This window comes from Acomys russatus, chromosome 19 (assembly GCF_903995435.1).
Source record: "Acomys russatus chromosome 19, mAcoRus1.1, whole genome shotgun sequence".
Lineage (NCBI taxonomy): Eukaryota > Metazoa > Chordata > Mammalia > Rodentia > Muridae > Acomys > Acomys russatus.
The window spans coordinates 53,073,066-53,091,728 of record NC_067155.1 but is presented as its reverse complement, the minus strand read 5'-3'; the positions used below and the strand labels follow the sequence as shown (position 1 = coordinate 53,091,728).

At 49.2% G+C, this 18,663-nt stretch overlaps 1 protein-coding gene across 1 annotated transcript in view; it reads left to right on the top strand.

Moving 5' to 3' along the window:
• Cfap251 (cilia and flagella associated protein 251) overlaps window positions 1-18,663 on the top strand; it is a 74,568-nt gene that overhangs the window by 28,752 nt on the left and 27,153 nt on the right. The window contains 6 exon segments of the mRNA XM_051161509.1: window positions 3,332-3,543; window positions 6,198-6,392; window positions 7,502-7,752; window positions 8,010-8,161; window positions 9,193-9,366; window positions 11,632-11,816. Of these exon segments, the coding sequence (XP_051017466.1) occupies window positions 3,332-3,543; window positions 6,198-6,392; window positions 7,502-7,752; window positions 8,010-8,161; window positions 9,193-9,366; window positions 11,632-11,816 (1,169 nt within the window).

The window sequence follows — 18,663 nt, the reverse complement described above, 5'->3', positions numbered from 1 at the left end:
TTCAGTGATATTTTTTCCCATGTGACATTGAGGGCCAGGTGTGGTGGTGCACGCCTTTAGTCCCAGCACTTGGGTGACAGAGGCAAGGGGATCTTTACATTCAAGGCCAGCCTGGTCTACAGAGTGAGTTCCAGGCCAGTGAGGGTTGCACAGTGTCTCAGACAAAACTAAACAAAACAAAACAACAACAACAACAACAAAATCCCAACAACATTTAGGGCTCAGGACATAGCTCAGCTGGCGCACTGCTTGTCCGCCAAGCACAAAGCCCTGGGTTCAGTCCCCAGCGACTCATGAAGTGCAAGTGATGGTGATGTATGTAATCCCAGGACAAGGGAGGGGGGGAGGCAGGAGGATCATGAGAGAGAGGGGGCATGGGAGAGGGAGAGAGATCTTATATTTTTTATTTACTCCCCCTCTCCTCTGATTGAGCCCGGGGTCTGGAGCAGCCTAGCACTTTGAGCTGCACATGAAGCTCCATTAATGATGCTCTCGCTCTCACAGCCAGCCGCACCCTGTACAGCTCGCAGGATGCAATAGTTCCTCCATCGGGCAGGTGCTGGCAGTGCCGTGACTGTGAAACCAGACAGCTCTGCTGCACCAGGAGCGGGTGATTTAAGTTAAAATAGAGAAATCCCCAACAAAACACACTGAAGGGGCCACGAAGGACATTCGCTTACAACGGGAGATTAAATAGAGAGGCAAAAACATCATCTTGTCCAATCTCAGCCGGAGAGGCTCACGGCAGCTAAGTGGGAGTGTTTGCCAGTCTACACACCCGCGTTTCCACAGATGACCGTGGTGGTCCTGGCTTGATTTTCAGGCTGCAGAAGGCAGGTAGGGGAACTACAGACACATAATCTGCCAAGAACAGATACCGATTACAGTCTGAAATGGTAAAAGCGCCTTGTGCGGGAACAGGCTGCCCTGAGACACACATGATGCTCTTGCTTGGCCCTCTGGACCCTTTTGTGTTCAAGTTCAGAGACAAACTGTGCTGACTAGTTTTATGTCAACTTGACACAAGCCACAGTTGTCTGAAAGGAGGGAACCTCAACTGAGAAGGTGCCCCCCTGAGATCCAGCTGTAGGGCATTTTCTTAATTAGTGATTGGTGGGGGATGGTCCAGCCCATTGTGGGTGGTGCCATCTCTGGGCTGGTGGTGCCAGGCATTGGTGGCACACGCCTGTAATCCCATCACTCGGGAGGCAGAGCCAGGTGGATCTCTGTGAGTTTGAGGCCAGCCTGGTGGGTTCCAGGACAGCCAAGGCTATACAGAGAAACCCCAACTTGAAGAAAAAAAAAAAAAAGGAAAAGAAAACAGCAAGCCATGAGGAACAAGCAGCAGCCGTCCATGGCCTCTGCATCAGCTCCTGCCCTGCCTCCCTTCAGTGATGGACAGGAGATACAAAAGTAAGCTGAAGAACCCCTTTCCTTCTCAAGTTGCTCTTGGTCATGGTGTTTCATCGCAGCAGTAGAAACCCTATCTGTGACACAAACCTAGGATCCCGTTGCAGAGGGCACTAGGCAGCAGCTTTGTTAAGTTTTCTTCCTTTCCCCTGCCCCCTTCATTTTAGAATTGTCTGTATACATATGTGCATGTATGTGTGTGTGTGTGTCCATTATGTGCCTGTGAGAGCTGGTGTCCTTGGAGGCCAGAGGTATCAGATTCCCTGGAGCTGGAATCACAGATGGTTGTGAGCTGCCCAACATGGGTGTTGGCAACCAAACTCGAGTCCTCTGGGAGAGCAGGATGTGCTCTGACTCACTGAGCCGTCTCTCCGGGCCTCTTTTCCCTATTGCTTCTCTGAAACATTATATAAGAAAGATGGCTGTGGGCTGGAGAGATGGCTCAGAGGGTAAGAGCATTGGCTGTTCTTCCAAGAAGTCCTGAGTTCAATTCCCAGCAACCACAGGTTGGCTCATAACCATCTATAATGAGATCTGGTGCCCTCTTCTGGCCTGCTGGCTCACATGTAGGCAGAACAGTGTATAAATAATAAAGAATAAATCTAAAAAGAAAGATGGCTGAATGCCTTATTCATTTCACAAAGCATATATTGAATAAGGGGAGTTACCAAAATATTTTGTTTGTCTGGGCATTTGTTTTGTTTCTGAGAAGAGGTTTTTCTGTATAACAGCCCTGGCTGTCCTAGACTTGCTTTGTAGACCAGTCTTGAACTCAGAGAGATCCACCTGGTTCAGCCTCCCAAGTGCTGGGATTAGAGTTGTGCACCACAGGCCCAGCCTGGTTTTTGTTTGTTTGTTTGTTTTGTTTTGTTTTGTTTTGTTTTTGAGACAGGGTTTCTCTGTGTAGCCTTGGCTGTCTTAGACTCACTTTGTAGACCAGGCTGGCCTCAAACTCACAGGGATCTGCCTGCCTCTGCCTCCTGAGTGCTGGGATTAAAGGCGTGAGCCACCCTGCCCCGCCTGTTTTTTTTTTTTTTTTTTTTTTTAGAGACAGGGTTTCTTTGTGTAGCCTTGGCTGTTTTGGATTTGCTTTGTTGACCAGGATGGCCTCAAACTTACAGAGATCTGCCTGCCAATGCTGGGATTACATGCATGTGCAACCACACCTGGCTTTACCAAAGTGTTCTTCCCCCCCACCCCCCCCACCCCGAGACAGGGTTTCTCTGTGTGTAGCCTTGACTGTCCTGGACTAGCTTTGTAGACCAGGCTGGCCTCTAACTCACAGAGATCCTCCTGCCTCTGCCTCCCAAATGCTGGGATTAAAAGCGTGCACCACCACTGCCCAGCACCAAAGATTCTTATGTTATGGACTAAAATAATGTCTTGTGATGGGACAGTACCTTACCATCAAAGGACATGAAAGATGTTATTTATAGTTTCACCTGTAGAATGTTCATGACAGACTATGGGTATAAAAGATTCCACGAGAGAATCTGAACAGATACAAGCATTGCTTACCCACCCTTTTGATCATGTTAAACAGTGTAATAGGAGGGCTGGAGAGATGGCTCAATGATTAAGAGCACTGGCTACTGTCTTCCAGGGGACCTGGGTTCAATCCTCAGTACCCACACGGCAGCTCACACCCTCACACAGACATGCATGCAGGCAAGACACATGAAATAAAAATAAGTAAATAATTTAAACAGGGTAGTTAATCACAGCACACAACCCTCGGTGAACCTATGGAGGGCAGGAGCAAACCACCCATGGGCTTTCAGTCATTTCTTTTTTCTGTCCTTTTTGTCTCATTGTATTTCATCCTAATGTAATCAAATGCCACACTGGTACATGCTTTGGCTCTCATCATCATCATGTCATCATCACTGACTGTGACTTATAACCTGTCTTTGAAACACAGACCTTCAACAAACTCGTGGGGAAATTCAGCCAGTCTGTTTTTCACCTGAAGTTAGGACAGATTCTGTCGGCAACGAAGGAAGGGAAGCTGGTTGTCTGGGATATACACTACCCGCCGCAGTCCTCCCCTGGTTTGGCCTTTCCCTTCCTCAAGCCTTGTAAACTGGTCCATTTGCAGAAGGAGGCCATCACGGTGCTCGCCACAGTGGACAGGTAATGAGCCTGATTAGGGAGGATCCCGGGGTGCTCACAAGCATATTTTAGACCTCATATCTATCTCTCTATCTGTCTATCTAAATTAAAATGTAATTACACTGTTTTCTCCATCTAATCCCTCTAACACACACTCCCTCTCAAAATTATGGCCTCTTTTTCTTTAGTTCCTGTTATATATTATGATATATATATATATATTTACATTCCTAAGTGTATAGCTACAACCCACACAGTCTGTATATCATTGCTTGTATCTATATGATTTTGGGGCTGAACACTCGGTGTTGGTCCCCAGGAAGACTCTTTCTCTGTACTCTCAGTGCTTGAGGCTCTTTGCTTAGCCCACTTTTGTGTGCACATTCACAGATGGGGAGAGTTGTAGTTAACCAGGGGCGTTAGCTGCCTTTTAGCAGAAGACCTGAGTGCGGTGACAGTCAGGACAGGCACGGGTTCTTTCTTCTTGCGTTCTTACTTACACAATCTAGATTTTATTTAGTTTATTTTTATTTTTATTTTTTGACAGAGTCTCACTGAGTGGCCCTGGCTATCCTGGAACTCAAAGAGATCTGCCTCTCTCTGCCTCTGCCTCCTGAATTCTGGAATTAAAGGCATGCACCACCATGCCCAAACCCTAACTAGACTTTTTAAACAAAATCTATGGACATACACTGTGTTTTAAAATTTGGGTTTAGGAACTAGAGAGATGACTCAGGGGTTAAGCGCACTGGCTGCTCTTCCGGAGGTCCTGAGTTCAATTTCCAGCAACCACATGGTGGCTCTCAACCATCTATAATGTGATCTGATGCCCTCTTCTGGCCTGCAGGTGTACATGCAGGCAGAGTACTGTATATATAATAAAGAAATAAATCTTTTTTTTTTTTTTGAAGTTGTGTACCACCATTGCCTGGCTTTTTAAAAAAATCTGTTTTAGTGAAACAAAAAGTGAATTTTTTCTTCTGTGCTCCTGAAACCTATTTCATATCCCCCAAATTTCATACTTTAAATCAAAAAAACCAAGAAAAATAAAACAAAACGAAACAAAACAAAAAACCTCAAGAGGCTGCAGAGGGGGCTCAGCTCTTAAGAATACTCACCGCTCTTGCAGAAGACCTAAGTTCAGTTCTCAGCACCCACATGGTAGTTGACAACCATCCATTACTTCATTTCTAGGGGATCCAACACCCTCTTCTGACCTCTGAGGTGCCAGGCATTTATGGGGCGCACATACATATACATGCAGGCACAACACTCGTGCACATAAAATAACTTAAATGTAAAATAATTTTTGAAAAGAGAACTCAGGTAGTTATACAATTTGGCTGCACCATAACATTTACACACCATGTAAAGATCAACTGTGCCGGAACTTTTCGTCTGCCTGGCTTCTGGAGACAAGGTCTCACTATGTGGCCTGGCATGGCCATAAGTATCTCGTCATGCCTCAGCCTTCCACGTGCTATAATTCCTTTAGTTCAGGTTCCACCACCCCAGCATTCCTATTGTGGGAAAATGTGCAGTTCTTCGGTTTGAGTAAAAGCATCTGTCATGAAAACCTGCTGGTTTGAATGCAATCCCTGGGACACCCGTAAAGGAGGAAGGACAGAACTGGCTTCTGAAGTTGTCCTTTGACCTGCACACACGCACTGTGGCACTCGTGCCCACTCCCCAATAACTTTATGATGGTTTCCTGTGCACTGCTTGGCACATGGGGAGCCCTAGGTTAAAACAACAACAACAACAACAACACAGCCATCATCAGTGTGAGAAGAGTGAGTATGTGGCAGCTTTTATCTGCACCAGTTGGCACCCTGGGGTGCCTTTACAAAGAGGTATGCAGTCATTATCTCAGAGCGTGAGGAGGTATGTTGGATTAGACTACAGATGGATGCTGCAGTGGAAGACTAGGCTCCCATACACCAGGCGAGCTTTGCCGCTTCTGCCCAGCAGAGGGCGGTAAAAGCGGACCTAGCCAATTACTCTGCCACCTACCTTGCTTATTAATCAGGAATCTCATTTACTCGCCCTGCATCACATCCGAGAAAATTCACTCTTTCTCCTCCTGTGATTAGAATTTTTTTTTAAGTCTTAAAAAAAAAAAAAAAAATCCAAAACAAAAAGTTCTCTTGGGATGGATTGGAGGCTGGAAATAAAAGCCCTTTTGCCATGGGCACTGCCTTTGCCTGTGGTGACTGGGTGTGGGTTTATGATGATCCTAACAGCAGTATTTTCTTATAAAGCAGCCTGTGTCCCACTGCCCAGCCTATGTGATGTGGAGGGCTGCTCAGTTGCTCTCCATTGTCATCTGTAGTCATATGTCAGAGACTGTAAATCACTGTCACCAAACCATGGTAAGGGGCTGACCTTGGAGCCAGAAGAGTGAGTGAATGAGAGAACATGCCATTTACTTTAGGCACACAGGGCTGCTGCGTCCTCTAGCCATGGAGCACAGATAGGTATAAGTGGTGTGTGTTGTATACTTACTGCAAAAGACTTTCATAGCCCTGGCTGTCCCGGAACTCCCTCTGTAGACCAGGCTGGCCTCAAACTCCTCTGGAGTGCTGGGATTAAAGGTGTCTGCCACCACCGCCGCCATCGCTGCCACCACCACCACCACTGCCACTGGGTTTTAAGCCAATTTTTCTCTATTACAGCTACATTGTCACAGGTGACATTAAGGGTAACATTAAGTTCTACGACCACACCCTGTCCATCATCAACTGGTACAGCAACTTCAAACTGAGCTCCATAAGGACTCTGTCCTTTTCAAAGACCCCAGCAAACCCACCCTCAGAGAAGTCTAACCTCCCCACAGACTGCACTTTAAAAGGCGACCTTTTCGTTGTCAGGTGAGTCACCAATGAATCTAAGTCATCTACAAGGCCAAAAAAATGACTGGTGTCTCCTTTCAGTTTGCGCACAGTGCAATGAGTGCTCCCTGTGATCCTAGGATACAGGACGGAGGGAACTCAGCTTTCTAGTGAGTCTTAAGAGACGGCTCCCTGGCTGGGCTGTGGTGGCACATGCCTTTAATCCCAGCACTCAGGAGGCAGAGGCAGGTGCTGTGAGTTCGAGGCCAGCCTGGTCTACAAAGCAAGTCCAGAACAGCCAAGGCTACACAGAGAGACCCTGTCTCGAAAAACCTAAAAAAAAAAAAAAAAAAAAAAAAAGAGAGAGAGAGAGAGATGGCTCCCTGGCTGGGCTGTGATTGCAATCAGAATTGTGTTTTTTATAATTAGTTGAAGATTTTACTATTTAGAAGCCCCGGGCTGGGCGTGGTGGCGCACGCCTTTAATCCCAGCACTTGGGAGGCAGAGGCAGGTGGATCGCTTTGAGTTCGAGGCCAGCCTGGTCTACAAAGTGAGTCTGGGACAGTCAAGGCTACACAGAGAAACCCTGTCTCAAAAAACCATAAAAAAAAAAAAAAAAAAAAAAAAGCCCCGGGTAACCAGAAGCTGGATGGCCTTTATCTCTGAGTTCCCACCTCCTCTGTGCCTGGAGTTCTTGGCCATGGGCTGGCCCCATCTCTTGAAGCTGAGCTTTTCCTAGCCACTGAGGTTAAAGGCATTGGGTAATTAATAGCCATAACATTTCAAGACTGAATTATCTGTGAGTCTGCTTAATTACCCTTGCAGTCTTTACAGGCACGTCTGTATGTGTGCACCCAACTCCATATTTGCATACACAAATGAATATTTGCATGCGTAGATTAGCTAATTGTGCAACTGACTGTCCATCTGCATACTTAATGGCTCAATTTACATGTGGAAAAGTGGGCTTTTTTTCACTTGCAAATGGAGGCTGCTGGATGTTGGCGGTATATTTTTGGAGATGTTGGGTTAATAATGTCACCAAATTATAGACGACAAAGGCAGTTCATGTGCAATTAGAAGCAGAATGGCTGGTGTGGCCATTCCCTGCAAACACTGATCCTGTTGGGTCTCTCCTCGGCAAACAGGAATTTTCTCATAGGAACGTTTGACGCCACCGTGTACCACATGACAGCAGATGGCACCAAGCTGGAGAAGCTCTTTGTGGAGCCCAGGGATGCTGTTTATGCCATATCCTGCCACCCGTACCAACCCCTCATCGCTGTTGGGAGTGTCTGTGGGATGATCAAGGTGTGGGACTACGAAAAGAAGGTCTATCTGTTCAGCAGGGCCTTTGAGAAGGGGCTCGGCGTCCAGAGTCTGACCTACAACCCTGAAGGTACACGCACCATCCAGTTGCCCCTCTCCCCAGCCGCACACACAGCTGTGCCTTAGCGCCCTGCCCAAGGCGGCTTGCTTGCCATTTCCCATGCGCAGGTCCGTCCATGTCATGCCCCCCCCCCCTGCCCTCCCCCCTCACCCCCCACCCCACCCCCCGCCGCTGCTTGTTGCTGCTGCGGACTCACTCCTAGAATGAAGGAAATCCCTGTCCCCTCCCGTCCCCTCCGGTCATCATTCTTGGGCTTGTCATTTCAGGAGCTCTGCTTGGAGCTGGATTCACCGAGGGGACAGTTTATATTCTTGACGCGATGTCTTTAGAAAATGAAAGTTCAGAGCCCTTCAAATATTCCAGAACCAGCGTGTCTCACGTCAGCTTCTCACACGACTCCAATTACATGGCGACTGCTGTGAGTACTTCCCTCTGCTCACAAAGGGGCAAGGAGCCTGAGGAAAGTGGGGCTCACATCCCAGTCACGCTGTGATACAAAGGGATGGGGAAGGGGTTGGTGAGGTAGGACAGGCAGACAGGAGCGGGGCCTCAGCACACCCCCAGGGGCTGGCTGGGCGTCCTGTTCCTGGAACCCATCGTTCATCCTTGCCATTTTGACAAGGCGGCCTCCTCACTGACCTCAGCGTCCCTCCTCAGGGCTTTGGACTCTTCCTTCTCTCTGTGACGAGGGCTTGTGATCTCAGGGAAGTGGTTCTGGCTGTCTCTTGGTCAGCCCTTCTCTCAGCGGTGGTGGTGTATGGTGGTAGTGGGGTGTGGTAGTGATACATGGTGGTGGTGGTAGGTGGGGTGGTGGGTGGTGGTGGGTGGTGTGGTTGTGCCGGTAGGTGGTGTGGTGGGCAGGGTGGTAGTAGGTGGTAGGGGTGTGGTGGTGGTGTAGGTGGTGTGGTGGGCGGGGTGGTAGTAGGTGGTAGGGGTGTGGTGGTGGTAGGTGGGGTGGTGGTAGCGGTGGTGTTAGGGTGGTGACAGTGTGGTGGTAGTTGTGAGGAAGGTTCTCATTGGTCCGCCCCCCTCTGGCATTTCACCCACATACAGCCTGGCCCCTGGTAAGGGACAGAGCTGTCCTGGCACCCAGCACGGACATCAGCATCCCCTGCAGGCTGCGCTCTGCCACTCTGGCCTGTATCAGACAAAGCGTAGGGAGGGCAAAAGCAAAAAGACTCAGCAGCCTGGGCTCATTGCTGTCCAGATCAACCCTGAGCAGGAGGCTTTCCCTGGGGAAGTGTGTACACACCAGGAAAGAGTGGGGCGGGTGTCACCCTGTGCTCTCTCCCCTTCCTGGTCTGCAGAATGGGCACCGCTTTCCCCACTTGTTCTGCTGTGCTAAGATGTATCTGGGTAACAGATTGTGAAGGCAAGTGAGTCTGAAAACCACCAAGGTGACTTCAGGCCCTAAAGTTAAGGGCACGACTTCTCCTCTTGCTCCCTTAGGATGACAACTTCACTGTGGCCGTGTATATGGTGGTGGTCAAAAATGGACAAAGGGTCTGGGAGTATTTGGCAAGACTTCGTTCCCACCACAACACCATCCGAAGCCTCCTGTTTGGGGTTCACCTGGACAGCAACGAGCCCAGGCTGCTGAGCCTTGGGAAGGACAGGTTCTTGGTGAGCTCTTCAGTTTGGTTTGCCTGACCCACCATCACCATGCCCTACCCCCTCTTTCCATCCCTGGCATCTTGTGAAGTCCCCACCTATAACCTGGAGAACATGAGTGTGTGGTGAGGTAGTCCAGACTGCTCCACATTGGCGCCTCTGAGGTGATACCTCACATGGCTTGTGTCTGGAAGCCGTGTTCCGGCAGGTGTGCAGCAGAGAGCGTGTGTTCCCACACAGCACAGAAGGTGCAGCTGTCTTCCCCTCCCAGAGAGGTCAGGATGAGACTGTGATTTATAATGGGAAAACAGCAGGAAGGTAGAGTAGGGGGCTGGGGGTGGGGAGCGGAAGAGGGTGGACACAGCTAAATGTCCTAGTTCACTCTCCATTGCTGTGATAAAACACTGACCAGAACCAACTTGGAGAGAAGAGAGTTTACTTGGTTTATAGTTTATAATCCAGCACATGGGGAAACTAAGGCAGGAGCTCAAGACAGGAACCCAGAGGCAGGAACTAAAGCAGAGGCCACGGAGGAGTGCTGCTTCCCGGCTTCCTTCCTGTGGCATGCTCAGCTCCTTTCTCATACAGCCCGTGCCATGAGCCCACGGACATGGCCTCAGGCCACTGTGATGGGGGGGGGTGCGATTCCTCCCCAGGTGAGACTATTTCCAATCAAGTTGACAACTAACCTGAGTGGTAGGGACAGTGGGTGGTCTTATCAAGCCTTGCCAACTCAGAAGCCAGCACTCATGGTGTCCCCCACCCACCTTCCCGCTTCCTTCGTCCCACCCTCCTTCCTGTGCTATTCTCCGTGCCGGCCTTCTTCCCTCTGTTTCCTCTGTAGCATCAGGCCAGTCTGAGCAGGCTGCTCATCTGAGACCATCAAGTGCTGAGATTTAGGTTTGAATTTGTTCCTAAAGGAGCTAGACACAGTGGTGCACTGGGAGGCAGGAGCAGGTGGATCTCTGAGTTCAAGGCCAGCCTGGTCTATAAAGCAGGTCTAAGTCTAGGACAGCCAAGGCTACACAGAGAAACCCTGTCTAACAACAACAACAACAACAACAACAACAAAATAATAATAGAGTGTGCAGCAGAAGTTCATTAATTGTCAGAGTTCAGGTTTGGGGTCAGTTAGGCTTAGACTTAAGGGTTTTTTTTGTTTTGTTTTTTGGAGACAGGGTTTCTCTGTGTGGCTTTGGCTGGTGAAATATTTTGATATTGATTCATATAATTATTAAGGTGGTAGTTACTCCTTAACCCACTATTATATAAATAAAAGACACAGAAACCTGTTAGATTTTTGATAAGCCTCAACACACTTGGGCTGGGTATATTAGCCCTCTAAGCCAGCTTATCTACTTTCTAGGCAAAGCCCCTGTAGTACTTGCACATGTACTTACCATCTGGGCTGCTTCTCTCCATCACGTCAATCATCAGAGCAAGCTCCTCCCAGCCACATGCTTCTAGTTCACGCTAACCCATGGTGCCTGCTCCTTTCTTCCTCTAAAAAAATTTTCTTTCCTTCAAAACAGGGTTTCTCTGTGTAACCTTGACTGTCCTGGACTCACTTTGTAGACCAGGCTGCCCTCGAACTCACAGTGATCCGCCTGCCTCTGCCTCTGCTGGGATTAAGGCATGCGCCACCACACCAGGCTCATTCCTTTCTTTCTCCTTCCTCCAGGTCTCTGCCACCCTCAAGCCTACAAACCTTGGCTCCGCCTACCTCTCTGAGGCCCAGTCCCTGCTGTGGGCAGCTTTATCTAACCAATCAGGGATCCTCTTAAGCATTAAGGGTCTTGAGGGGCAAGCAATTAACATTTGAATACATAGTAGCCCCAGACCAACCCTGGCACAGACCTGTAGACCAGGCTGGCTTTAAACTCAGAGATCCACCTGCTTCTGCCTCCCAAGTGCTGGGGTTAAAGGCATGTACCACCACCACCCAGTCTAGACGTAAAAGTTTTTGCTCCACACTTCTTAGCTGTGTGTCCCTGGGCAGGCCCCTCTTAATATCTTTGACACCTGCTCATGAGCCTGTGTGCCCTCGAGACACAGCACTACAGGGACTTGGGGTCCATGAGCACAATGGTTTAGGATGCTGAGCCCACCATCCTGCTCACTGTGAGTGCCTAGAGAAGGTAGCATGTGAGTGTAGGGTCAGGGGACTTCCCTTAGGGACACAGCCAGTTACGGTACAGCTAACACCCAGGCCTTGAAGCTTCTCAGCCAACCTCGTCCTCCAGCAGGGTCCTCACTTGTCCCTGTGCTCCTGTGTAGATAGAGTACAACCTTATCAAGAGCTACAAAGACCACCTGGAAGTCCTGGACATTCACCGGACAGACCAGGGCAACTACCCCACCTGCATGATCTGGTACCCACCGCTGACCAAGGAGCTGTTCCTGCTTATTTGCAACAGTGGCTACAAAGTGAAGCTTTTCAATTCCACCACCAAAATGTGCCGGTGAGCACCAGGGCACCCCGTTAATGCGCTGGCTAATCCATTTCTCACTCCTCCCCCCAGCCCCCAGCTGTTAACAGCTTGCTGGCAGCAGCATCCCTTTCCCTTCTCAGAGGGAGAAACTGAGTCACAGATAACATAAGTCATCTCACCCAAAAGCACACAGCCTGGCCGTGCCTGCAGAAGGATGCCAACCTGAGGTTCTCGCTCTGAGCCAGGTACCAGGGAGGTAAGGGACCCAGAGCTTGGTGTCTGTGAAGAACGCAGCCTGGAACCCAAAACCAGCCATCCTTTTCTATTTCCAAAAACCAGACTCAACCATTTTAAACAAAATACCCCAATTGTTTGATTGATTATTATTGTTGTTTTGGTTTTGAGAGAAGGTCCCGCTCTGCAGTCTGCCTCCTGACACCTGGGATTACAGGCGTGTGCCACCATGCCCAGCATGGTTGGCTCTTTTTACGTTGCTTCTCAGAGGAGTTGTAAGTCTAGCCTCTCACACTCATTTGCTCATTCCTTACATGGGCAGGTGTTGTGGAAGCTTTTAGATCTTTAAAAACTTTAAAGCACAGTAACTGGGCAGGTGTCAACCCTCTACGCTATTTCGCTATTTCCCAGCTCCATGCCCTAAGTTACCTGCCATACCTGTTGCTGCCTGGGCTGCTTCTGCTCCATCAGGCCAGCCCTCGTGGCCACACGCTCATGGTCCATGCTGCCCCATGGCGACCTCCTCCTCTCTGGCTTCCTTTCTTGCTTCGTGGTCCCCATCTGACCCTAAGCCCGGGAACCTAAGCTCCACCTACTTCTCTTCTGCCCAGCTATAGGCTGTCATCTATTTTATTTAACCAGTCAGAGAATATTGGCAAGCAAAGTTTACACATTACTTAGTGTACGTGAGACTGTGCTTGTCGGGACAGCAACCAGATGTTGGGGGCCAGTAATCAGCATTAGAGTACATAGCACCAGGCCAACCCCCCAACAGACCATCATGGGATGGACAACATGCTAGTAAGTAGGTGGGTGTGACAGTGCTGTGCACAGTGACTAGACAGGTGTTGAGAGGGAGTTCCTGGGGGCAAATGGGCTGCTGTCTTCAAAGAGTACCAGGGATGGGGAGGAGAGCTTAGGGAAGGCAGAGTAAACCGAGACATGGGACATGTTGGGGTGGAGGAGCCCGTAGATAGAGCTGAAAAGAACAAGGTGTTCGGGGCCCGAGGAGTTCTAAGAAAGTGGCTTGGTTGGAGTGGAACTGGGGAAAGGTGAGTGGAGAGGGTGGGCAAGGCAACCTGCAGAGGTCCTGGCATCCAGTTGCCATCCCAGGACTGGACTGTGGGCTGCAGAGTAAGGGGAACAGCTAGAGTAGGAGGCTGTTTGCGGAGATGGCAGCCGCCTGAAGGTGGCAGATTTTGGGTGCATTTGGAAATGAGGCCAGCAGTATTTGCTAGGGCGCGCACGCATGCGCACGCGCGGGGGTGGGGTGGGGGGGGAGCAGAGAGAGGGAAATTTCCCTACATACCTGAAGACTGAGGCCCATGTAGGCAGAAAAATGGAATTGGCCTTGAACGAGATGGGAAGATTGGGGAAGGATAGATTTGAGATCCATCATCACACCCAAGTCTGGACAAGGCAAGTTCGAGATCCACTGCATGTGAGAGCAACCACCTGAGTTAGACTCCTACTATGTGTGGAGGCCGAGCTGGGGTCAAGAGCAGAGGATGTTAAAGCCATGAGGCAGGAGACTGAAGAGAGAGTAGTTGGAGGTGGCAGCATATCTGTGGTGGAATGTGAGAGGGTGGTCTTCCTTCCTGCTCAAGTGACCTTTTGTTGAGGATAGCCATGGTTTTTTTTGTTTGTTTGGTTGTTTTTGTTTTTGTTTTTTCTCTCCCCCAAGATACGGTTTCCCTGTGAAGCCTTGGCTGTCCTGGACTCACTCTGTAGACCAGGCTGGCCTCAAACGTACAGAGATCCGCCTGCCTCTGCCTCCTGAGTGCTTAGATGGAAGGCACACGCCGCCGCCGCTACCAGGTTTCTCACCTTGGGCACTGACAATGTGTGCTGTCCCTGCAATCCGGCCACTTTGTCTTCAGCTGCCCACAGCCTTGCAAAGTATTGTCTCTCTGAGTTTTGTGGGGATTTCATGACTTCTGAGGAGCCAGTTAGGCGGGCAGGCCAAGACTCAGCCCTCAGCTCTGGGTCTGCCATCTACAGAGGGTCTGACCAGGCAGTGGCGGCAGCGGCGTGCTCAGGCTGCTGGAGGGGGTTTGAATTGGTTGACTGGTTTTAGTTTGCTGACATGGGGTCTTGCTGTGTAGCTCAGTCTCCCTGAGTGCTGGGTACACAGGCACGCACCATCATGCCTGGCCATGATCATACCTTGGAATGCATCTTAGATGAGATTTCCAAAGGCCCCAGGCCCCCAGGCTTTCCTCCTGTTTGGTTTGGTTTTGTGGGGGTTTGATTTTCTTTTTGAGTCACCATCTCATTCTGTAGCCCAGGCTGGCTTTAAACTTACAGCCAGCCTTCTGCCTTAGCCTCTCAAGCAAGGGATTACAAGCATGAACCATCACACTTGTCCACTCCCCCCAAACGAGTGACCGTTCTTTTCCAGAACGCAGGAGGAAGAATGACGGAGCCCTTACATCTTCTGACAGGAAGTCTGGCACAGTGTTTAAAATCCTTGAGAGACTGGGTAGAGAGCTTCAGGAGGCTCTTCACATGTGTGTGTGTGTGTGTGTGTGTGTGTGTGTGTGTGTGTGTGTGTGTGTTCTGCCTATTAATCATTCATCTGAAGTTAGCTCAAAGCATCTTTTAAATAAATAGTTACAGGGTTGGAGAGATGGCTCAGTGGTTAAGAGCACTGGCTGTTCTTCCAGAGGAAGAGTTTAATTCCCAGCAACCACATGGTGGCTCACAAGTATCTACAACTCCAGCTACAGGGGATCTGACACATAGGCATGCGCTTAGGCTAAACACCAATGTACATAAAATAAAAATAAATAATTTACATAAAAGAAATCTATTCAAAATAAAACAGTGTACATGTCTAAAAGATGCCTCTTCAGGTAAAAAGTACTTGTCCTCTGACTCCACGCCCATGCCACGGGCATGTATGCACCACCCACCCCCATCTACACAGTTACAAAAAGCAAAAATTAAAAAAAAAATTACTATCTCAGCATCTCAGCTAAACTAAAATATAGACAATAACTTAGCAAGGCTGGAAGCCAAAGTCATAAAGCATTCAAATAAAGGGCATATATAACTCTGTATAGCCACCACTCCCCCTCCTGCAGGTCCAGACCATTTCTTTCCTTCCAAAACAAGAGCCCCTTGCTTAAGGTATCTCTTAAGTCAGAGAAACAAGTCCAGTAACCACAGTTCAGTTGGGGAGGAGTCGCCTCTTCATGATGGACCCAAAAGAATTCTAAAGTGCATTTTAAAACGTTTGACAGAATGGAAAGGCGGCTCCTAGAGGAAGACCGGTAACCATAGGAGCAGATGCTCAGCGGCCCCTGCCCGTGATGCAGACGAAAGCAAGACATCGTCTTTTACAGATGGGATTAGTAAAGATAAAAGTGATTGATGGCACTGAGCATTGGCCAGGGTGTGAGGAAGCAGGCTCACCCGTCCAACCACTGTTGGGGGTGTAAATTGGCATAACCTTTGGGGAAAGCAATTTGTCACCCTCTGTTAAATTTTATATCCTCCGACTTCTAGGAATAGAGCCGGCAGAAGTGCCTGTGCGCCTATGCCAAGACATAAGTAAAAGGATCTCTTGTTTGGAAATATGCTGTGAAATGGAAGCAATCCAAATGTCCGTTAATAGGGCATTGGTTAAGGGATGTCTTGTCAGCACACCAGCACACAATGACGCTTTTAGCGAAGGGGAAGAATAAGCAATGAGATAGCTGTCTGCACAGTTACATGGCAGGCAGTACCTCCAAGATATAGTAAGAGACGAAGCAAGTTGCCAAATAAGTGTGAACAGTATCGTCCTCTCTTCATATGAAGTCACGTTCATGTAGTTTCTCGGTGAGTCACATGCACCAAACAATTACCCTTGTCTTTCTTGGGACAGGGTGCAGCACTGCAGAATGTGGGTGTTTTACTCTACACCTGCCTAAAGATTTGAACTTTTTTTTTTTCAATGACTATGAAGCGCCTTTCAGTCAGAATGAAGAAAGGGGAATTCTGTAAAATTGGTAGACAGGTTGACTGTTGCTGGCTGACAGTTACACACTGTGTGCCAGAAACAATTTTGAATGCTTATCGTCATTGTTGTTGTTGTTGTTATTATTATTATTATTATTATTAATATATTCGCTGCATTGTGCAGTTCAAGAAAGCATTCATCACACCCAAAAGGTAGCTGGTTCTTGGGCTGGGGATTTGGCTCCATTTGTAGAATGCCTGCCTACCATGTGTAAAGTCCTGGGTTCAGTCTCTACCAACCCAGTAAGCCAGCTGAAGACAAGAGGACCATTAGTTCAAGGCTATCCTCAGCTACATAGTGAGTCCACCTGGAAAAGCAAAAACCAAATCCAGACTCTGGTTCCCATCAGTGGACACTCCCCAACCCTGCCCCTCAGTGTCCCCAGAAGCTGCTGACCTGCTCCTGCCCAGAACTTACCTATTCAGCACATGTGCAGACAGCGTCATTTTCCTATAGGTGGAGCTCCGCAGCATGTGGCCTTACGTGTCTGGCTTCTTTCACTTAACATGTTCTTGAGCCTTTGTGACATGAGCTGGTGCCTCCTTACAGCCGAGGGTCAGCTCTGTCCTTTTCACCTGTGCATCTGCTGATGGCGCTAGACATTTGCACTGTTTCCATCGTGTAGTGGCCATAAGCACTAGGGTGTAGGGTTTGGTGTAGACAGACATACATATATCCTTGAATGGCCATAGGATTGGCATTTCTGGGTCATTTGAGTGGCTCTAAAACTATTTCCACAGCCCATGCCCTCCACGACTCCCCCAACCAGGGACAAAGATCCCAGTCTTTTCATGTCTTGTCTCTGGGCTCTTAGCTGTGTGCCTCTGCCTCTGTTCACTTGCCAGCATGTGGCAGGGCCTCAGGAAAAGACATTACCTGATTCAATGTGTACCTGGTGGGCACTGCAGTGTTCCAAAATGCTGAGCCTCCCACAGCCCAGCAGACAAAGCTCACCTTGGAAAACCGACCCTGCAGCTGGGTGTGGTGGTGCACACCTATAATCCCAGCACCCAGGGAGGCAGAGGCAGGAGGATCTTTGTGAATTCAAAGCCAGCCTGGTCTACAAAGTGAGTCTAGGACAGAGAAACCTTGACTAGGAGAAAAAAGAAAAAAGCCGGGGGGTGGTGGCACACACCTTTAATCCCAGCACTCAGGAGGCAGAGGCAGGTGGATCACAGTGAGTTTGAGGCCAACCTGGTCTACAAAGTGAGTCCAGGACAGCCAGAGCTACACAGGGAAACCCTGTCTTGAAGAAGAAGAAGAAGGAGAAGAAGGAGGAGGAGGAGAAGGAGAAGAAGAAGGAGGAGGAGGAAGAGGAGGAGGAGGAGGAGGAGAAGAAGAAGGAAAAGAAAAAAACCTGCCCTGCCCCTGTGTCCCTTGCTCTACCTCCCTTCTCTCTCCCATCACTTAGATACATGTCTCTTAGATCCATGTCCTCTGCCTTCTCTGTCTTTTCCTGATGCCCAGTCCTGCTACCCATGCCGTCGGGTCTCTGATCTATCATTCTGAACACAGCTGATCACCCCTTTAGGAATGCTTCACTCTCCAGACCCTGGGGCTCAGCGCCATCTCCGCACTTCTTACTTCATATCAGCTCTGTGTTTCTTGTCCCTGCCAGGCTGTGGCCACAGTAACAGGGGTCACACCATGCACATTTCTGCATCCTGACTGCCTTACCTCAAGCCTGTTATGGGGAGGGACTCTCACAGGCTGGTGTGGTAAATCCAGTGCTTACATCCCGCAAAGGGACCAGGGGTTCAAGGCCAGCAAAACACCAGGATTCTTATTTAAAAAAAAAAAAAAAAAAAAAAAAAAAAAAAAAAGTAGAGCCGGGTGGTGGTGGTGCACACCTGTAATCCCAGCACTCGGGAGGCAGAGGCAGGCAGATCACTCTGAGTTTGAAGCCAGTCTGGTCTACAGAGAGAGACCAGGGTAGTCAAGGCTACACAGAGGAACGATGTTTGGAGGCAGGGCAGGGAGAAAGTGCAGCCAATGAGATATGGTTAATCACTGAGACCCTCAAGATGGAAGGAGAGGACCACCTGCCATAAATTGTCCCCTGATGTCCACCTGCGCATGCCCCCACACATGAACACAAAGATGTAATAAGAAGTCTTAAAGTCAAATTAAAGAGGCCTGGCCAGTGTCATCACAATGTGATGCACCAATGTTTTAGCAACATGCATGTCACACAGACCTGTTGTTAGGGATGTCTGGAACAGAGGGTGGCGTCTCATTCCAGCCTGTGGGCCTCCCATCCCGCCAAAGCATGCCACTCCCTTGCATAGACGAATTCTCTGGCATCAAGAGGGAAAGTCAGCACCAGGCCGCTGTTCTTCACGTCAGAGTCTCCTTCCAGTCCCCCGGAGCATTTGCTGTTGGGAGCCGGCTGGCAGTGCTTGAATGAGAGGCCCTATTGGAGGGATTAGTGGAGCAGCAGGACAGGAAATTCAGAATTACAAATGGATAAGGAGTCCAGTGTCTGTAATCCCAGCACTGTGGAGGCTGGGGCAAGGAGGATGGTCAGTTCTAGGCTGGCCTGGACCTCATAGCAAGCCCCCAAACAACAACAAAAGTATGCCGGTGTCAGTTCCAACCTTAAAAAATACGTTGAAGTTTATGAAGTTTACACACTCT